Source organism: Marmota monax, unplaced genomic scaffold (genome assembly GCF_021218885.2).
Source record: "Marmota monax isolate L192 unplaced genomic scaffold, Marmota_monax_Labrador192_F-V1.1 WCK01_AAM20220418_F8-fsc00018, whole genome shotgun sequence".
In the NCBI taxonomy this organism is placed as follows: Eukaryota; Metazoa; Chordata; class Mammalia; order Rodentia; family Sciuridae; genus Marmota; species Marmota monax.
In genome coordinates, this window is record NW_026692201.1 from 20,931,606 (window position 1) to 20,953,196 (window position 21,591).

Consider the following 21,591-nt stretch of genomic DNA (forward strand, 5'->3'; position numbering starts at 1 on the left):
TATGAAAATGAATGCAACCACATATCAGACTTTGAAGTGGTCTACTATTTAGTGATGGATAAGGAATGTAGAGATTATTAATTTCAGTTCAGTATGAAATTTGCATTGATAAAACTATTTGCATAGCAGAGGAATACGGAGGAACAAATGATTAATATATCTCGGTTGTTTGATCCATGAAGGCTTCACAAAAATGAGAGAATACTAAGGAATACTTAAAACTTCTTTTGACTCTCTGTTTAAAATACAATAAAACAAACTTTGGAAAAGTATTATAGAAACAAACCAGACACACAAAAAAATATGATTTTTTGATCTAAATCAACCAACTTGTAAACAAGATTTGTAATATCTAGTTGTGACTATAGAGAAGTCGTTTATCCTGTGCCTTAGTTTTCTTTCCTTTTTATGTGAAACTAATATTTAATGTTGCTTCACTTGTTGTTAGTACAACTATTACTCCATTTATTAAGTAACCACTATGTGTCAGGCACTATGCTAAGCATTTTATACCCTTAATCTTATTTAAACCTCATGTTCATTTCTGGTGTGTCTTATTTTTCCATTAATAGTTGGTGATATTCAGGTACAATGAGGTTAAATAACTTGCCCCAAATCCCAGAGCTGTCATGTATGAGAGCAAAATTTAAGGCTATACACTCAATACATTTTTACTTCTTTTGAATAAATTTTGATTTCTTTTGTTAGATCTCCCTTCCATAAGGTAGTAGATAATCATAGGATTATGAAGTACTATTTAAGAATCATGGTGTAAGTACAAGTTAAGAACCAAGTAGCCCTCAAAGGACTCTTGTTCTTTACTTGATTTCTCTGGCTTTCTGTAATCTTATGATTAGCATATCAGTCTCATGAATTCATTCAAATTGTATGACAAATTCCTTGGCTACATATTGGAATAACACCTGGAGACCAGAGTATATCTGTACCTAGTCCAAGGTAGGAAACAATCCTGAAACAATATCATTGTCTGAACCGTACTATACTACTACTAGAATAAGTGGCTGTCTTTTACATGACACCATACTATATAAAATATACTAGATACAGCCATTTTTTCCTATATTATATGGAGACATATGCCATAATGTCTAGTACATAATTGGTATAAAGAAATAAAATATGAATATTTACATTTACAATAATTATAATTATTAATTACTTTTCATCAAAAATTGGTTATTTTTCATATGAGTAACCAATTAGAGTATTGGTGGCTTAGAGAAAAATATATGTTGATTTTTTTTTTCTCTCATATAAAACATATTGGTTTTAAAAAAAAACTTTGAATGTCATTCTTTGTGAGGTTATGATTTTTAAATAGTCCAATGGGACATAGGACACTAGAAGCATCCGTTCTCATTGATAAGTCATAAATAACATCTGAAAAGGCTGCATAAGTAAACATAATGTTTCATGCCTCCTTGCTAATGATAATGGCAGATTCATTTTGCATTCTGTGCAGCTGGAATCTATGTGGGGTTAATTAATCCTATATTTTAGACATTTCTCAATCTGGGCCTATGGACTGATTGTCCTTCAGTTGTATACCATGTGAAATGGAAAGCCAGAAACTTAACTTTTTTTACCCTGCAAATGAATCCTTAATGGAAATTACTGTTGTACATTCAGAGTATTACTCTGAATGTCTTTGATAGAAAGGAACAAAAGTCTGTATTTTTCTTAGTTTTAGTTTCACTTTTCTGAATAGCTGAAGGGTCAATTCAGTCAACCACTCTTAGGGATTGTTTTTTGATTACAGGATTACAATGTGCTAAGTCCATCATATCCACAAAGGAAGCCTGACGTGAGAGGGAACCAAATGTTACACTATATAGGCCTTAACACATTTGGATTTTATCATAATCATGCCCTTGGAGAGGGCATTGATTACCAGGCTATTTGGGTAAATGTGAATCTCTAAACAACCTTTCAGGAGTATGTTTTAGGAACTGTCATGAACTCACTTTTACTCCTAACTCTTTGCTGTGAAGTCTTAAAACTTGTAGAATTATATGTATAGATATATATGTGAATATTTGTTAAATGATTGGTAGGAAATTGATGAATTTAGTTTGAATGTATTGGCAAGAGAAATTTGTTTGAGATACAGTAGGGTGACAAAAATTGTTATTTTTAATCTGGTAAAATCAGAACTGTGAATTCAGCTATTGCTTACTTTTATTTTCCCTCCCTCATGTGAATGGTAAACTTGCAAGTGAGAAGCTTATCAGAAAAACAATCCAAGAAAAATTGATCCATAATCAGATAATTTTTAATAGAATTATAGTTAAAAAAACAAAAACAACAGCATGTTGTTGGCATCAAAACAGGCATGAAGGCCAGTGGAATAAAAGAAAACTCAAGAGATAAACCCACATAAATAAATACAGTCAGCTTATACTAGACAAAGGCATCAAAAACATACATACATTGTAGAAAAACTTCTTCAACAAATGGTGCTGGGAAAACTGGAAATCCATATTCAGCAGAATGAAATTGAACCCCTGTCTCTCACCCTGCATACAGCTCAGCTCAAAATGGATCAGAGATCTAGGAATTAGAACAGGAACTCTGCACATACTAGCAGAAAATGTAGGTTCAACAATTCAACATGTTGGCTTAGGAACTGACTTCCTTAACAAGACTTCTAAAGTGTAAGAAAAAAGGTTAAAAATCAATAATTGGGATGGCATTAAACTAAAAAGTTTCTTCACAGCAAAGGAAACAAAAGTGTGAAGAGGGAGCCTACAGAATAGGAGAGAATCTTTGCCACCCATACCTCTGATAGGGCATTGATTTCCAGGATATACAAAGAACTCAGAAAACTTAACATACACACACACCCGCCAACAAATAAAACCCCACATAACCCAATCAATAAATGGCAAAGGAACTTAACAGACACTTCTCCAAAGAAGAAATATGAACAGTCAACAAATATATATATATTAAAAAAGTTCAACATCTATTGGAGAAATACAAATTAAAACTACACTTGAGATTTCATCTCACTCCAACCACAATGGTGATTATCAAGAATACAAATAAGCCGGGTGCAGTGGCACATGCTTGTAATCCCAGTGGATTAGGAGGATGAGGCAGGAGGATCTTGAGTTTAAAGCTAGCCTCAGAAATTTAGCGAGGCCCACAACTCATTAAGACCCTGTCTCTAAATAAAATACCAAATGGGCTGGAGATGTGGCTCAGTAGTTAAATTCCCCTAGGTTCAACCCCTGGTACCAAAAAATAACAATAATAATACAAGTAATGATAAATGTTGGTGAGGATGTGGGGAAAAGGGTGCACTCATATATTGTTGGTAGAACTGCAAATTAGTACAACGACTCTAGATAGCAGTTTGGAGATTTCCTCAGAAAAAAACAGGTGTGGAACTACCATTTGACTCAGTTATCTCAGTCCCTGGGATATATCCAAAGGATTAATATCAGCATACTACAGGGACGCAGCTGCATCAGTCTTTATAGCTGTACAATTCACAATAGCCAAGCTATAGAGCCAACCTAGATGCCCATCAACAGATAAATGGATATAGAAATTATGGCATATATACCAATGGAATATTAGTCAGCCATAAAGAATGACTTTATGACAAATTAAGTCATAAACAGATGGGTCTTAGACTATCATGCTAAGTGAAATAAGCCAATTCCAAAAAACTAAAGGGCAAGTGTTTTTTCTGATGTGTAAAAGCTAACTCACAATAAGAGTGGGGAGGGGAAGAATAGTTCGGTGTATTAGACAAAAGGGAATGAAGGGAAGGGAGGGAGAAAACAAATAGGAGAAACAGTGGAAAGAATCTGACATATATAAATGTACATATATAAATCCCACCATCATGTACATCTACAAGACTAGGGCCCTAATCAAGATATATTCCACACATGTATAATTTTATGAAAATAGACTCTTTTGTCATGTATAACTAACAAGAACCAAAAAAAACAAAAGCAAAAAAAATCTCGATTGTAGCAGGACATAGGGTACACACATGTAATCTTGGTGACTCAGAATGTGAAGGATTGCATGTTTGAGGCTATCCTCAGCAACTTAGCAAGGCCCAAACAACTTAGCAAGACCCTGTCTCAAAATAAAAAGTAAAAAGGGCCAGGGATGTAGCTCAGTGTTGTAAAGCACCCTGGGCTCAATCCTTAGTACCTCCCCCACCCACTCTGTATCCACCCAGCAATTTGCATCATAACTTTAAGTTGGACAGGGATTAGATAAATATTTTTTCTTGATTATTTGTAAGAAAAAGATTGTTACTAGACTTAGCAAACATTATTTTTCCTTTCTGACATACTAAAATCACTTTATTATTCACAACTTTTGTAGTAATAATTTTTTCCTTGAGAGATTTATCTGTGTTTAACCTTTTTTTGGAGGACATGTTTTATATCCTTGCTCGACTAGTGAAGTATTAAAAAATTATAGATTAAATTGAATACCATAGGAAGTACACAATGTTGAAATTACACTTAGTTAATTGCCTAAACCATTTTTACATACATACAGAAAGAAATTCAGAATGATGAAGATTCCCAAACCAATTCTGTTTGGAGCAAACATAGCAATCAAGAGAAAAACAAAGATTTCAGGAAAGATATGGGATTTCTTGAAGTGAGAGGTGCCTTAAGAGGGACCATATGTAGAACCCAGGTAAGATTTTATAGGCTAAAAAAAATGTACATTTCTGGATTTTCTTACAGAATTGTTAGAGAAACAGTACATGGTAGAAATTACATGAATTTTGGAATCTGAAAGCTGATATCTGAATCCTGGATTTATCTAAATTCAAGTATTTAACTGCATATATAACAAATTTTTTAAAAGCATGGATTTTGATTAATATGTGGGGAAATACAGGAAGGACTTTGAACATGGTGCACTTGTGGCTGTCATGTATGAATTTTCAGATATCAGCAACAAACAAAAATGTCATTGTTCTACTCTAGAACACATGATGTTCAATTCTGTTGTTTCATATTGTGTTTTATAGAACAGTCTGTTGGTTAATTTACCAAATTATTATTAACTTAGTAATTATTAGTAGTTTATATTGAAGTATTCTTATGTGTAACTAAAAAACAATTCTAAATAGATTGAGTTTTCACTGAATGTGTCAAATATTAAAAAAGAAAAAGAATTTTAGGAACAATTTGGAAGTTTTTTAATTGAATAGTCCTTAAATTCTACATGGTAAGATTATCTAAAACTTCTGAAGTTAATACTTTTGCATGTTTTTCCAAAATATATTTGATATTTATGTGACTTATAAGACTACTTCTATGATCACCTATGCATGCTTATAAAAAAAGTTTTTAGGGTTGATGTGTCTGTTGAAATATGCAAAATATAGCATAAAATATTTTTAAATACATAAAGGATTGTAAAATGATGAAATTATTAAATAAATTCAGTTTGACTAAACATGAGTAAAAGAATAAAATAAGATTTTGTAAAAGACAGAAATTATTAAAGTATATCTAGGAGAATGTATATAAAATTTAGATAAAAATTTCTCATTTGTAAAATAAATTTCACAGTATAATGAGTAAATATTAAACATCTGAATTGAGCATACAGGTACACCAAATTAAGTGTATATGTAAACTTACTATAAAACTTAGGGAGCTATAATATGTATGTTCTTCTTTATGTGAGTCTGACTTAGATGGAATATAATTTGCAGAGCTTTTTACTTTTTGTATTTCATCTTGAGTTTTTCTGTTGGGACTTGCATTGTTGTGTTGAGGCTACATTTAATCCATAGACTAATTAAAGTAATTTTATAAATATACAGAAAGAAATGCAAAATCATGATGAAGATGTTAATGTTAGTTGTATTCTAAGTGACCATCACAAAAAAGAAAAATTCAGAGAATCCAGTAAAGATTTGAAATTTGTTAAAATGAGAAACACCTTAGGAAGGCATACATATGGAAATCAGGTAAAACTCTACAAATTAAAAATAATTTATTTACATTTACAACTTCTTTCTAAATTTACAAAGTACAATGTCATTCATGAAATTTCTTTTCATACATATGTATGAGTATTTATAAATATTTGTGTTTAGTTCTTAAAAGTAGATTCTTTTTAAGTATGTATTTATATGCACCAATTGTATAAGAAATAGCCTTACTGATTTTTAAAAAATATACGTATATCTTAATTGTAGTAGGACACAGGAACTTTATTTTATTTATTTATTTTTATGTGGTGCTGAGGATTGAACCTAGTACCTTTCATGTGCTTGGTGAGCATTCTATCACTAACCCACAACCCTAAGCCCAGAGCCTTACTAAATTTTAAGTCCCTGCTGTGTCATTCCTAACTTTATCTTTTTTCCCTTTTACCCAAAGGTATCCTTTATTTTAGAATATGTGCTATTTTCTTGCTTTTCATTATGGTTTTACCAGTTTGGTGAATTCCCAACAAATATTTGTTTAGGTTTGCCTGTTAATAATCATTTTGTAGTTCATGCAATTTATAGACAATTTTTGCTAGTGTATACGTTTCATTATTCGTGTCACACTTATATCCATTATCTGTTTTACTATTGATAAAGCATTTCACTTTTCTTTTAGTTGATTTGCCTATTTTAAAATTTTGAATAATTATTTGAACAGTGTACATATTATCTTGTGTGATTCTTCATATACAAGTTAAGGAATTTCTCTAGTTTAGGTTATATTCCTAGGAATGGAATAGGTGGGTCATGAGGATTATGCATATTTAACTATTCTAAAACCTGTTTCCCTGAATGTTTGTTAATGTATACCTATTCCAAAAGTGAAGAAGATTTTTCTTTTATGTAGAGCTCTGTTTTTAATGTGTTATACTTGTGTTGTAACTCCCTCTTCTTGAATTAATTTGGATTTTGTAAGATACATAGTTTATATTGATACTTGTTTAATTGTGGTTTAAATGCATATAGAAGGAAACTAAGCAAAAAGATGAAGACAGTCAAAGAAATTATACTTTGAAGAAAAAATGCAAAAAAGAAAGTGATTGCAAGAAAAACATTGAACATGACAAAATTAAAAGTACCTTAAGGAAGCATATATATTACAGAAATCAGGTAAATCTCTGTTAACAAACTGTAGGTTTAATTTTCTCTGGCTCTTACTAATATAATCTAGAAAAATTATCTTATTTTTATGATTCCTTGCTGTGTTCAATATAACCTGTATGTCTTAGAAAAAAAAATCTTGAGTTGATCTGGTATAATGTAGTTAATGTTATAATTATCTTTGGTACATAGTGAAAGCATTTTTGCATGAATACACAAAGAAATTTGAGTTAATAATCAAGATATTCAAATTAATTTTCTTGTGCATGAATATAACCAAAAAGAAAAAACAAAAAAGAGGTTCTGGAGAGAGTCTGAATTTCTTGAAATTTAAAAACAACCTTTAACTCTATACATATATGTAGTTTGAGTAATGCATTCTCACATAGATTTTGTTTTTTATACTTCCCTGGTATATATAATACAGATCATTTATAATATGAAAGCTTGTTTTTCAATGGAATTCTAAGATAAATTACTTCCGTAGTATAACTTTATTTTGCATTCTAAGCCACAGTATGTTTTTACCAGTTGAGCATTCCTCATCCAAAAATCTAAAATCTAAAATGCTCCAAAATCTGGTAGGTGTTTTGTTTTTGTTTTTAATTTTTTTTTTTTTAGTTGTAGATGGACACAATATCTTTATTTTATTTTTTAGTTTTATGTGGTGCTGAGGATTGAACCAAGTGCCTCACACTTGCTAGGCAAGCACTTTACCACTGAGCCACAACCCCAGCCCCCAAATCTAATAGTTTTTAATGTGATATACTACAAGTGGAAAATTTCATACCTGACCTCATGTGATGGGTTGCAATCAAAACACATGCCACAAGCATTATAAATATGGTATAAAATTACCTTTAGGCTACATATGTAAAAAGTATTTAAAACATAATGAATTTTGTGTTTGAATTTGTGTTGTATTCATTGTATATTTATTTGTGCAAACATTCCAAAATCTGAAACTCTATCTTGTCCTAAGTATTTAAGATAGGAAGCATTTCATATTTTTCTCTAGTATAAACCTGTAAACATACATTCAGAAAGACTTTCAGAAAGATAGTTTGACATGAACATGGCAACCAAGAAAAACAAGGAGGTTTCAGGAAAGACTTAGAACAGGTTAAAATGAAAACTATTTTAAGATATTGTATTTGTATATATCAGATAAAACTTTCTCAAATTGAAATGTTTGCTTTTTAAACTTTTTTATTCATTGCATCATCTTGATAAATGTTTGTGAGGCTCTTTGCTAAAGATAACATTGTATAAATGTGTTTTTGTACTGTCCATTATGATAGCATTCATGTTGGCACTATCTTTACTGCATTTGTCTAAAGTTCTTTTATGTGTATATAGAAGGAAATGAAGAATTCTGGTTTTGCCAATTATGCCACAGAATCAAAAACCAAGGATATCAGGACAGATGTGGATGTCATTGAAATAAAAAATGCCTTAAGGAAGCACATATATAGAGCTCAGGTAAAACTTGGTACTCTTGGTACTTTCACTTTTTTCTGTAATATAACCAAAATGTAATTATATACATATGCACATATAACATGATTCATTACTGTGTTAAATATGTCATAATTTTCTGAGTTCATTGATCTAACAACAGTAATGTAAATATGTTGAATTCTCTGCTATTTATACCTCACTAATAATATTACAGATTAATTGTGCTTACAGACTACTATATCTTTTTGCTGAATACTTGATAGCTTAATATTTGGCTAATTTAATATTTAGCCAATTTAATTTTGGTAGCTTTGTATTTTAGTTTAGTCGGTTGCACTGTGACTTTTGATGTCTGATTAGATTAAGGGAAATTGCTTTTTGATAGATTATACAACTTTTTCTTGGCATTATTGAAGCCAAAGATTTATTGATTTGATTTTATTTCTTTGTTAGCAACGAGTTTGAGCATATTTGATACCTTTACTTCTCATTCATGTATTTCTTCCACTGCCAGTTGCCTATTCATACTCTTTGCCCATTTATTTCATTGGGTTGCTTGTTTTATATTCTTGCTTCTAGAACATTCTAAAATCAGAGTATTATCTAGCATTATAATCTATTGCAATAGATTATAATTAGCTGCAGATTTTTTTTCAGGACAATATTTTTTAAAATGTACAATGATTGTATACAAAATGCCCCCAAAGGCTCTTATAGAAACTGTTTTCCCATTTATATTTTTATTATTAGTATATTAAGGACAGTACACCATTTCAGATCTTCAAAGTAAAAAATGACCTTACCTTTTAAGTTATTTTAATTTAGAAGGAGAAAATAGAAAGTATTCATACTCATTACTTATGAGAGTGTTTATTTCCCAAAATAATGAAAGTTGCTAATTTGGCCAGACATGACTATCAGATTAATTATAGCTATTAATGTGTTCCTGGATCTATTTTTTATGTTTGACCAAGGTTTCATGCTATGTAAGCTGAAATATATTTTTCAACCTAAAATGTTAAATTTTAATTATATGGTTTCTATTTTCTAGGCTGTCAGATACAACTGTATTAGACTAGAAAAACAACCAGTGTACAATGTAGAGGTAAGAGGCTTGGAGTAGGGTGGTGATGAGGACCAAAAAGAAGCTTTGTCTTTTGTTATTTTTAGTCATTTTGATTTAAAGGAATGTGTTATCTATACAAGAAAACTTCCTATCATATTTGAAATGTAGTCTAGTGAGAAATTAAAAAGAAAAAATTTCATACTATTGTAAAAAGTGATCCTGAGAATTAAAAGCTTACCTGTGCTTATGACAGGTGAAATATATATCCTTATTCTTACATTTTATAACTGTCATAATTACTATTTTCAGATTAAATTTTTGTATATTTCCAAAGTATATTATTTTTAATATTATTATTCATTCCTTTAAAATTTGTCATTTTATTTCATGAAGTCTTTCAGAATGTTTTTCACTCTACTAATTCAAGGTAGTTACTTTTCTTGTTAAAAAGTGTCTTGACCATGGAGGAATGAATATATTTTGTGAAACTAAGTCTTACATTAGTGCACATCCTTGGAGTTATTTTATGACTCTCTAACAATTGGTACTTTTTGCTAATGTTGATTGTCCTTGATGATATCTTAATATATTCAGAAATCCTAATAGATAAAGTATGTTTTCAAGTTTAAAAGAAAAATATTTGCACCTAAGAGATTCTTCTTTATCCACCAAACTTTGCACATTTCTTTTAAATATTTTCATTTTGAGATAGGAAGTATTTTCCCACTATTTAAGGCAACAGAAAATAATAAATATAACAATAATTTACATTTTTGCATCACCTTCTTGTTGTAAAACACAGTCATACTCATCATCCTTTTTGAATCACAGCCTACCCCTATCAAGTAGTGAGGATAGGAATTACCTTCATTTTACAGATGAGGAAATTAAAGAGATTTAATCCTAGAATTTCACTCTCTGTTCTTTGAGTCATGCAGTCTTTTTTTCTTAGGTTAAAAATGCTGAATTTCCTAGAGGCGTATTGAATTTAATTGAAAGTCTCATAGAAGGTCAGTTTTTTAAAGAAGCAATTGAGGAACTTTCCTCTTTGCAAGCACATTATATCCCTCCTGTATGCCTTCTTCACGCTCTTCTAGAGAATGTTTTACAGGTAAGAACAGTCTTATGGGTTTATTTTCTTTTTCCAAAGGATGTTAAAATGTGAATATTTTCTAATTTTATATTTTTATTTTCTCTTTTCAATTGTATTTCCCCCTCATTTTAGTAGGAAATAGTTGTTTGATATCACTTTTTCTATTTTTTAATCATATTTAGGTACTGTTCAAGGATTTTTTTTTTGGCTTATTTTCTCAGAATTTACAATATAACTTTCTTTTAGGTGAAAAAGGTACCTGATTTTTTCCATAGCAATAAGGTTATCCAACATAAAGTCTTGATTATAATGCTCTAGAGTACTATTTAGTAAACTACTCCTTTAGTACATTGATAGTAATCATTTATATTTACAATATTCAGAGAGAATGAACATTAGGAACAGCTGATGAAAGATAGTTTTCTAATCATGTTAATAAAGGTGCTGATTTAAAAACTAAGCTGTCTGACTAATGTTGATGATAAGAATGTTCCATGAAAATTTCTTACCTTTAGTTTCTTTTAGGTGACTTTGGGAACTCAATCTTACTGTAATCATAAAAAGAAAAATGAAAGTTTTGTATAAGGTAGCCCTAATAACTAAACATTACCTAATTTGTACATACCTATTTAGAGAGTACCTCTTAGTTGCACTGTTTAATTAGCTAGATATGATACTTCTTTCTGATCTTGTCTAAGCACATACATTTGGCAAAAAGTTAAGCCACAGTTATTTCTAGTTTTAGAATGAATTCTGTGGAAACTACTTTTAACTACTGTATTTTATTTGTTTGTTTATTTTTAAATAATAGGATAATATAGATACGTTTTCCGGTCGATACTTTCATATATTGTCAGCTCTTCTTCACTTGCATCCTCCTTGGAAGTCCCCAGCCATGTCAAGATATTACTTAGAGTTGTTTCAGTGTCCAACTTGTATGAAAGGAGCTTGGTCTTTAGTAGAAGTGCTTATCAGGTAAGGAATTTCACATGTGAGGATATTAAATTTAGTGTAATAGTTGTTAAATTATGTAGAGAAATAGACTTCTATTTTTAGAAAAAGTGTGTAATATATTTGTGTGTTGTATTTATGACAAAACTATAAAAAGGATAAGTTTAGGTCATGCAAAGAAAATTAGTTTATGAAAATACATATCAAATTTCAGTCATCAGAAGTATAAATATTTCTAACTATATATAATATCCTTTTTAGGGTTTTGTTATATTTTTTCAGCTAGAAATTTGAATTTTGAAACAGGTCTTAATGTTTCATACATATGTTATCTCTCTTATGCCTCTGTACATGCTATCATCTATCTAGACCTTCTTTTGTCTTCCAAATCTTGCTTTCTCCAGAAATCCTATTTCTTCTTTTTTTATAGTGGAGCTACTAATTTCCTCATTTCTACTCTGATAAGTTTTCTGTATTTGATAGCCCTCCTTTGTCTTGGAAGATCTTTCTTTTTATCCATGTATTCAGTTTTAGGAGAGTCATAGCAGTGGTAGAAGACTACTGCCAGGCAAAAGGCTTGACCTTTGGTTATCTCTTTGAGTCATAAAAAAAAAAATGACATACCATCTATATGGTTGTGATATATTAGAAGCAAGCTATTCAGCTAGGTAGCATGCTTTTATTTAGTCTTTCAACAAAATGTTTAGGGAAACAGGCACTATGCTCCATATATACTTTTTATCAGGGATAAAAAGATAAAATTATAGTTCCTTCACTTCCTGGAAGGTGAATGAGATGTAAACAAAATACCAGCATAACAGTACTAGCCAACATAGGTATAGGATGGGGAAAAATATGGTTTATATTATATGCCATTCTTCCTAATTTGCAAATCTGTTCCCTCCTTCACTGTCATTGCCTTTGTTTAAAAGCCCCTATTGTATAAAACTATTGCAGTACCTACTTTACTGATCTTGATTCACTTTATTCCCTTTATCTTCTAGGGTGCCTCACTATGCTCTTTCCATAGTATTCTTGTCATTTTCCAGATGAAAGTCCTTTATTGACTCACATATCACCTATTGAAGATGGGTGAAATTCTTTAGCAAAACATACAAGACCCTTCATGCTTTAGCCTCTGTGTCATGTATGTCTCCATTCTCATCATCACTTTCCCAAATGCCCATTGACTGTTTTCCATTTCTATCTGCTTGCTCTCATGTTTCTACCACCTCACAAATATCTGGCCACCTCCAAATTATCCTTTAAAATACAACGCAGATGCACCTCCTACCTTTTGCCTTTTCCTTTGAGTTAAGTTTATCATTCACGTAATCCTTTCTTAAGATCAGGTGCTAAGTCTTGTATATCTCCATCTTCAATATCTAAGAAAATGTCTAGAACATAATAAATGCTTAATGAATGTTTCTACAAATTAATTGATGCTATTAGGAGATGGAATTTGGACGATTTAAAAGTAGGCTTTTTATTAAGCAGGAATAACTAGGTTTTGTTTCAAATAATCGGTTTCATTATAGGTTGAGGAGGAAAAGTACCTAGAGAAGTTGTGGAATATTAATAAATGAGCTAGGTGATGTTAGTCTCTCTACTTTTTTATACATTTGAAATATCTCATAATATGTGTTTTTAAAATAGCAAGACAAGAAACTGTTTTCTATCCCTGGCAGATCTGGGATCTTATAGAACAGAGTCAAGTATTAAATAAATAATTAAATTTATTAGCTAGTAAATACTCCCCTAATAATGTAGATTCAAGACAATGAAAGCTGAGTCAGGTGTAGAAAGTAAGAGACAAATTAACAATGGCCAAAGACCTATAGAGGACTGTCATTCAGAATAAGGTGGGTGAAGGGTGCTCTGTAGGGACACAATACAGGATGAGATGGAACACATCACTTCTGGGTTACATCTCTCTGCAGAGAGATGGTCCTGGACTAAATGCCTCCTAATATCAAGACACCCAAGAAATCCTGAGGCACCTTTCCAGAGATAAAGAAACCTGTGAGAATAGCCTGAGTTGAGTGAAACCTAAAATCCTTAGAAAATGCAGAAACAACTGGTCTAAATGTAGCTCACTGGATTATTTTTCTACCATTGGTGGAATGAGGCCTAAAATGGACATTAAATTATGTTACAGGAAAATAAAGTTCAATTGCTTGCTATTTGGGGAAAAAAAGTTAAGTAGAGACAGAATAAAAAGGTATTGTTGATATAATTAATCAGAAACTTAGGAGGTAGTAATAAATATTATTCCCTGAACGCTATAATCTTAGGTTCTCTTTTAAAATACAACAGTCACTAATATGGCATTATGTAAAAACGTGGATGTGTAACCGATGTGATTCTGCAATCTGTATTTGGGGTAAAAATGGGAGTTCATAACCCACTTGAATCAAATGTATGAAAGATGATATGTCAAGAGCTTTGTAATGTTTTGAACAACCAATAAAAAAAAATACACTGTAGAACTATGCTACCTAACCCAGTAGCCACTAAAGACATATGACTATTTATATTTTAATTTAACTAAAATTTTGTAATTCAAAATTGAGATCTTCGGGTGTCTACTAGAACATATCCATCAGCACAGAAGTTCTCTTGGATTTGATGACTGTAAGAGATGATAGAAAACAAAATATCAACTTATTAAAACTCAGGACTGGGTTGTGGCCCAGTGGTGGAGCACTTGCCTAGCATGTGTGAGGCACTGGGTTCGATTCTTAGCACCGCATATAAATAAATGAATAAAATAAAGATCCACCAACATCTAAATTTTTTTTAATTATTAAAACTCATAAAATACAGCCCTGAATAACCTTAATTTACTAAATAATGAAAAAGAAAATAATTGTGAATAAGAAAGAAAGAATTTTAGTGACAGAGTCTGAGAGCAAAACTTACCATTTGGATCAAAAGGACTTGATGAAATTCCTTTCTTTGTTTTTATCAGTGAAATAAATACAAAGAGAGAACACTGGTAGTTGTTAAATATCATGATCATTGATAGAGAAATTATAAGTATATTATTAGGAATTAAGTAGTCATGAGATATTGTAGTGGTTTAATTTTTATTTTATTTTTTTTTTTTGTAAATTTATTTATTTTATTTTTTTTTTTAATTTTTTATTGTTGGCTGTTCAAAACATTACATAGTTCTTGATATATCATATTTCACAATTTGATTCAAGTGGGTTATGAGCTCCCATTTTTACCCCATATACAGATTGCAGAATCACATCAGTTACACATCCATTGATTTACATATTGCCATACTAGTGTCTGTTGTATTCTGCTGCTTTTCCTATCGTGGTTTAATTTTTAAAGGAAGAAAATGTTAATGAAATTTTATTGAGCTTCCTTTATATTTTGTTGAAGAAAATTTCATAAAAATTACATCAGTATTCTAAAAAAAAAAAATTTTTATCCACAAATTACTCTGTGGTTTTGATTGTATGTTATAGATTGTTGGTTCCTGTCTTTCAGGTCTTGTCTTTTCAATGAAAGTTTTTGTCACCAAATTTCAGAAAATATTGGGTCTAAGGTACTCCACCTAACACTGCTCAAATTTTTCTTTAATTTGGTTGAAAGTGAAGTACGGCATCTGAGTCAAAAGTAAGTTTTAATCACAAAAAAACTGTACTTTTCTATATTTCTACTTTTTTACCTACCAATTTTATGATTGGTATACATATTCTAAAAAGTCAACTGTTTTCTGTTTTAGAGTGGGTTTAAGACATTTTCAGAAACACTCTAGTGACAGTAAAGTTTTATATGCCCCCTTTTTTTTCCCCTCAGTTCACATTTTTATTTCTTGCTCTTTATTCAGATAGATAAATGTGATTTAACTTTAAAGGATTTATATATTTTAAACTTCTTTAGTAAATGAATGCTGAGGAAAAATCTTAAACACTGAATTTATGATATACTTAATAAGTTTTCTCCATACTCTAAACTTGTATAGATTATCATTTATGTTAGTGTGATTCTTTTTTTTAACTGTGAGGCTATTTTTTGTATTTTGTCCTTTATTGTAATTATGTTATAATCTTTACATGTTATGACCTTTTTTATATTAAATCATTGCTAGTAATCTTTTGTGTTTTTGACTGAAGATACCGCTATCATCAATTGGGGCATAAACATTTACTTTTTGTTCATATTTTCATTAGGTTGTATGACTGGCCAGATTCTCAGAGTCTAAAAATAACAGGAAAGGCAATTCTTCTTGAAATCTTTTGGTCAGGAAGTGAGACCTCTGGGCTTTTGACCAAACCAGTGAATATGCTTTTGGAATGGACTATATATTCTCACAAAGAGAAATGCAAGTCTAATGACGTAAGTAGGATTAATGGCCTATGGAAAAAGTATACTGGGTCTTCTTTATTTGTAGGTTCTGTATCAACCAACCACTAATCAAAAGTCTTTGGGGGAAAAATTGCGTCTTCCTTGAGCATGTACAGACTTTTTTTCATGTTATTATTCTGTAAACAATACAGTATATAACAACTGTTTACATGGCATTTAGATGTATTAGATATTATAAGTAATCTGATATGCTTTAAAACATATGGTAGGATATGTTTAAATTACATGCATGTACTATGTTATTTTAAGGCATTATTCACAAATTTAGTTACCTGCAGATTTTGGTATCTAAGATGGGTCCCAAAACAAATCTCCTGACAGTTGATGAGGATGACTGTACCTTGAATGAACACACCTTTTCTTTTTCTTTATTGTATGAATATTTGTATGAATATTGTATGGATACACTTTTTCTTTATTGTATTAATTACTTTTTGTTTTCTCTTTAGTTTATCTAATTTTAAGATAGATGTCCTTAGAGACCAGCTTCTTCATCTCTCAGTTGGTTATAGTAGCTAGTAAATGTTATTTGATTACTGCTATGAAATCTGTAGCCACGATTTAAAATTTTTTACTTTTATATATTTCAGAACTATAGTAAAAAAAATTGAATCAATTCATACAATTTTGGGGAGGCACTATAATAAGAAGCTTTGCTTTTTTTTAAAAACTACCTTTCTGGATGTTAAAAATTATTTGCTGAAATATTTCTTCATACGTAGATTTTACCTGTTACAGCAAATTTAACACTTGGAGACTTTAGTGTATCATCTATCTGTAATACAGTTGGGAAAATTAAATGCAGTAAAATATGTGAAGTGATAAGCTGGGTTCCAATATTAAGATAAATTAATATTGATATAAATTTGATGTGGAGAGAAGGATATTCTAGGAAAAATAGGACACCAAGAATTCATGACAGATTGTCCAATATTCTTGAGTTAACCACATCATAATAAATATAAAAAATAAGGGTAGATTGAAAAAATGTTGCAACAAGTAAGGTATACACTAAGGGTTTATATTCATAATACATAAATATCTTCTAGTAATAAGACAGTAAGCCCAAAGAAAACTGAGCACAAATTAATAATAGGCAACTCATGGACAAGGAATACAAATATTAAAAATTTTTCAATCTTTCTATTATTTATAGAATGTGAAATTTTAAAAATATATATAATATTTATACACCAAGCACTAACTACACCCTAACTAATCTACTAAGCACTTTTGTATCTTATTTATTCTTTACAATATCCTGAATTAAAACTGTAAGGCTTGTCATTTTATGAATACAAAATTGAAAGTGAGAGTGACTAAATAAATTTTGCATGTTTGCAAAGAAATTGAGTCTCTTTATCCTCAAAAGTCAGGCATTTTGGTCTTCATATACCACTTTTATCATTAAATGAATTAGGATATTATTTTTGTCTCTCTGCTTACAAAAATTTTTAAGTGATTTTTTTAGTGATTACTGTTCATTAGAATGCTATGGAAGGGATTATTCTTGTTTGTAGGAGGGAATGTTGAAGTATCTATAAAAATTTAGTACTCAGTAGTTTTACATAATTAAATGAATCCATAAGAATGACTGTGGAGCTGGGCGCAGTGGCCCATGCCTGTAATCCCAGCAACTCCAGAGGCTGAGGCAGGAGGATCAAGAGTTCAAAGCCAGCCTCAGCAAAAAATAGAGGTGCTAAGTAACTCAGTGAGACCCTGTCTCTAAATAAAATACAAAAAATAGGGGTGGGAATGTGGCTCAGTGGTCCAGTGTCCCTGAGTTCAATCCCCAGTAACACTCCCCCATCCCTCCAAAAAAGAATGTATTGCACCATGGTACTTAATGATATGAAATTGCAAACAACATAATTCCCTAAATCTTCACAGTGAAATTATTAAATTATATACAAATCTCTTCTGCTATTCTATACAATTGTTACAAAAGGGACAATTCTGTCTAGATAACTTGACAAGGAATGATATCTATTACATATTAACTAAAATGGGGGAATCCAGAATATTTAGTGTAGTAAAATTACACCAGCGTATAAAGAAAATGTGTAAAGTATAGCAACAAACTGGCATGTTTTGAGTGCATACTAAATATTACTCACCTTTCTCTTTAAGTAAGTATTTTCTATTGTCAGTTTTTATTTCTTCTTTGATCCAAGAAATAATTTTAAAAAGGTCTTTTAAAATTTCTAAATGGATGGGGTTTTGTTAAGATGAATGGGTTTGTTTGACTATGCTTTTCTTTGTTAATTTCTAATGATAGATTATAGTTAAGGAATGTGCCTTATACAATTTATACTTTCTGGAATTTACTAAACTTTTCTTTTTGTCCCTTATAAGATTAAGGACTAAAACATGTTTTCTTTGTGGCTTACAGTGTTCTTTGTCACCTACTATATCAAACTTCAAAAATTATTTTAATCAACTCTTCTGAATTGTGATTTTTTCATTTTTTAATTTTATTAATATATATATAGGACCATTTTGTTTTTCTGAATTCATGTATCACTATAACTGCTAGAGTTGTGATGCCTAAGTACTATAAGTACTAGTTAAGATGCTTAGTTAGGAAATATTCTCCTTGGAGGCAGTAAACAGTGGTTTGAGTGGAAATCTTTAGTGTCAAACTATGCTCTCGTATTAGTTTCTCATCATATATTTTCTCAGATCTATTTTTTTCTCCTCTACTGTTTAAATTCCAATTGAATTTGTATTACACTTCCTCTTCTTATCCTCTGTGGGTTTTTGTTTTTTCTTTTCTATACTTGTAGCATTCTGAGTAGGGCATTTTCATTCAATTTTTAGTTTACTTTTTCTCTTCAGCTACATTCTTAATGTATTGTTAAACATGATCATTGCATTTTTTCCCTAGACATTTTTTACTGCCTGCTATGATGTGTTTTTATGGTGACTAATACCCTGCAAAGTTTTTTTGTTGTTGTTTTTGTGGTGCTGTGCATGTAAGGCAAATACTCTACCAACTGAGCTATATCCCCAACCCCCTGCAAAGTTTTTAAGGTTTCTTTTGTATTTGAAAATGGGACAATTCACAATAGCTAAACTGTGGAGCCAACCTAGATGCCCTTCAGTGGATGAATGGATTAAAAAAAATGTGGCATATATACCCAATGGAATTTTACTCAACAATAAAAGAGAATCAAATCATGGCATTTGCAGGTAAATGGATGGAGTTGGAGAAGATAATGCTAAGTGAAGTTAGCCAATCTCCAAAAAACAAATGTCGAATGTTTTCTCTGATATAAGGATGCTGACTCAGAGTGGCGTAGAGAGGGGGAACATGGGAGGAATAGATGAATTCTAGATACGGAAGAGGGTTGGGAGGGAAAAGAAATGGGCAGGGGACTAGCAAGGATGGTGGAATGTGATAGACATCATTATCCAAAGTACATGTATGAAGATACGAATTGGGTGTCAACATACTTTATATACAACCAGAGATATGAAAACTTGTACTGTATATGTGTAATAAGAATTGTAATGCATTCCACTGTCGTTTATTTTTTTTTAAAAATCAATTTAAAAATTGAAAAAGACAATGGCAATAAGTTTTTATATAATCTATGACTGATTATTTCATATCTGAAGTTTTTGTGAGTCTGTTTTTATTGTTATTTCTGCTGTTTCCTTCCCTAGTGCTTTTTAATTTTTCTTGCAAACTAGTTATCATTCGCTGTGTGCTCTCAATTACATTTGAAAAATTATTTGTAGAACTAGTTTGCCAAAGATCAAAATATCTTCCTCTAAAAAGAATTTATGTTTACTTCTGCCAGGTGCCTAGTTGTACTACCAGTCAAAGAAAACTCTAATCCAATGTCTGTCTCATGGACCTTGGGTAGTTCAAGTGAAGTAAAAGGGTTTAAAAATGTAGTTTTGCTTTTGATTCATTCTTAATCTTGGGATGAGGTCCTTCAGTGTCTTAGCTTATTGAGAATTAGGCCTTAGACTGTGATCTCCCCCTCCCCTTTTAAAACCCCTTTCCCCTAGACTCCTCAAAACACAGCTTTATATCTCAGCTTTTTTTGATAAAATCAGCAGGAATCCTCAGAGCAAAGTCAGTTAGCTTTGAATGCTTTGCTTAACTTTTAAACTTCTCTTGGATCTTGGCTTAGCAATTACTCATAATTTATTGTTTCTCTTCAGAAAATACTTTATCTAGTTCATCCAACGTTTTGTTTTCAAAAATGGTTTTATCAGAATTCCCTAGGATTTGATTAACAGAAATTCTTGCTGGGCTCTATTTATTTATTTATTTTGATTTTTGGGTTTGTTTGTTTTGGTTTTTGTACCAGAGATTAAACCCAGGGGTGCTTAACCACTGGGCCACATCCCTAGCCTTTTTTATTTTTATTTTGAGACAGGGTCTTGCTAAATTGCTTAGGGCCACAACCTCCTGAGCCACTTGGATTACAGGCCTGTGCTACCTCCCTGGCTCTAGTTTGTTTTGTTTGTTTGTTTTGTATTTGTAGTTTGACAGAATGCCTTTATTTATTTTTATATGGTGCTAAGGTTCAAACCCAGTGTCTCAAGGCAAGAAAGCACTGTATCACTGGGCCACAGCCCCAGCCCTCCTTGCTGTTTTTTAAAGTTCTGTTTATTGGGCATGTGATTCATGCTTCAGGAAAGAAAAAAAAAATCTTTTAGGGTGTTAGGGTTTTTTCTCTTTTGTAAATCAACATTAAAAATTAGCAAGATTACTCCTAGGTATAACTGGATTTCTTTGGAATCAAGTAATACTATATGTGACTATAACCAGGTAGATAGGCACTTTTTTGCACATGTATATGATTTTAAAAGAAGCATGACTATATAAATATATAGAAATTGAAAATATTCAGTGTTTAATCTTCAACCAAAATAGAACTATCTACACCTAATTATCAGAGTTGATTATAGTACTTGTAAGCCAGAGTTTATAAATTACCATCTGTCTTTTATTTTTACTTTTAATAAAATAAAATCATTTAAGAGAGAAAATATTTCATTATAGAACATTTCCTTTCTTCATCCATTTGATGAATAAATGAAATTTCATATTAATATCTGAAATCAATAACAAAACTGATGTTTTCACATTTTACTAAATCACCAATGGATAACCACAGATAAGAAATTGCTAAAGAAACACTGATAAAAATAGTAACAGATTTATATATATTTAACTTGAAGATTTTTGTTCAAATTTATAAATAAAAGCAACATATTTGAGAAGCAGTCTGCAATAAATTGTAGCATTAGTTATAATATCAAAGCTGGTTTTAGATTTTGCAGATTAATATTTTAACATTTGAATTGCTTAAATTCACATAAATTGTGTTTTTTTTTTTTATTGTATTACCTTTCTGTTAAGAATTCATTCTTGCACTTAATTAAATCTTTTTTGGCAGTTTCTAGTTCAAGAATTCCACGCATGTTCACAGACATCATTTTTCTTACTGTAAAGCATTTGTTTCTTGATTTGCTGAGTTGAAGCATTCAATTTAAGTC

At 30.8% G+C, this 21,591-nt stretch overlaps 1 protein-coding gene across 3 annotated transcripts in view; it reads left to right on the forward strand.

Moving 5' to 3' along the window:
- Positions 1-21,591, forward strand: part of Slf1 (SMC5-SMC6 complex localization factor 1) — a 72,293-nt gene that overhangs the window by 30,784 nt on the left and 19,918 nt on the right. For 2 of the 3 annotated variants that reach the window (XM_046428649.2, XM_058574638.1), the window contains exons 6-14: positions 4,555-4,698; positions 5,843-5,989; positions 6,980-7,123; positions 8,474-8,596; positions 9,627-9,680; positions 10,594-10,752; positions 11,546-11,709; positions 15,190-15,318; positions 15,876-16,041. In XM_046428649.2, coding sequence (XP_046284605.1) covers positions 4,555-4,698; positions 5,843-5,989; positions 6,980-7,123; positions 8,474-8,596; positions 9,627-9,680; positions 10,594-10,752; positions 11,546-11,709; positions 15,190-15,318; positions 15,876-16,041 — 1,230 coding nt within the window. The remainder of the gene's footprint in view (positions 1-4,554; positions 4,699-5,842; positions 5,990-6,979; positions 7,124-8,473; positions 8,597-9,626; positions 9,681-10,593; positions 10,753-11,545; positions 11,710-15,189; positions 15,319-15,875; positions 16,042-21,591) is intronic. The other variant, XM_058574643.1, reaches the window with a different exon arrangement.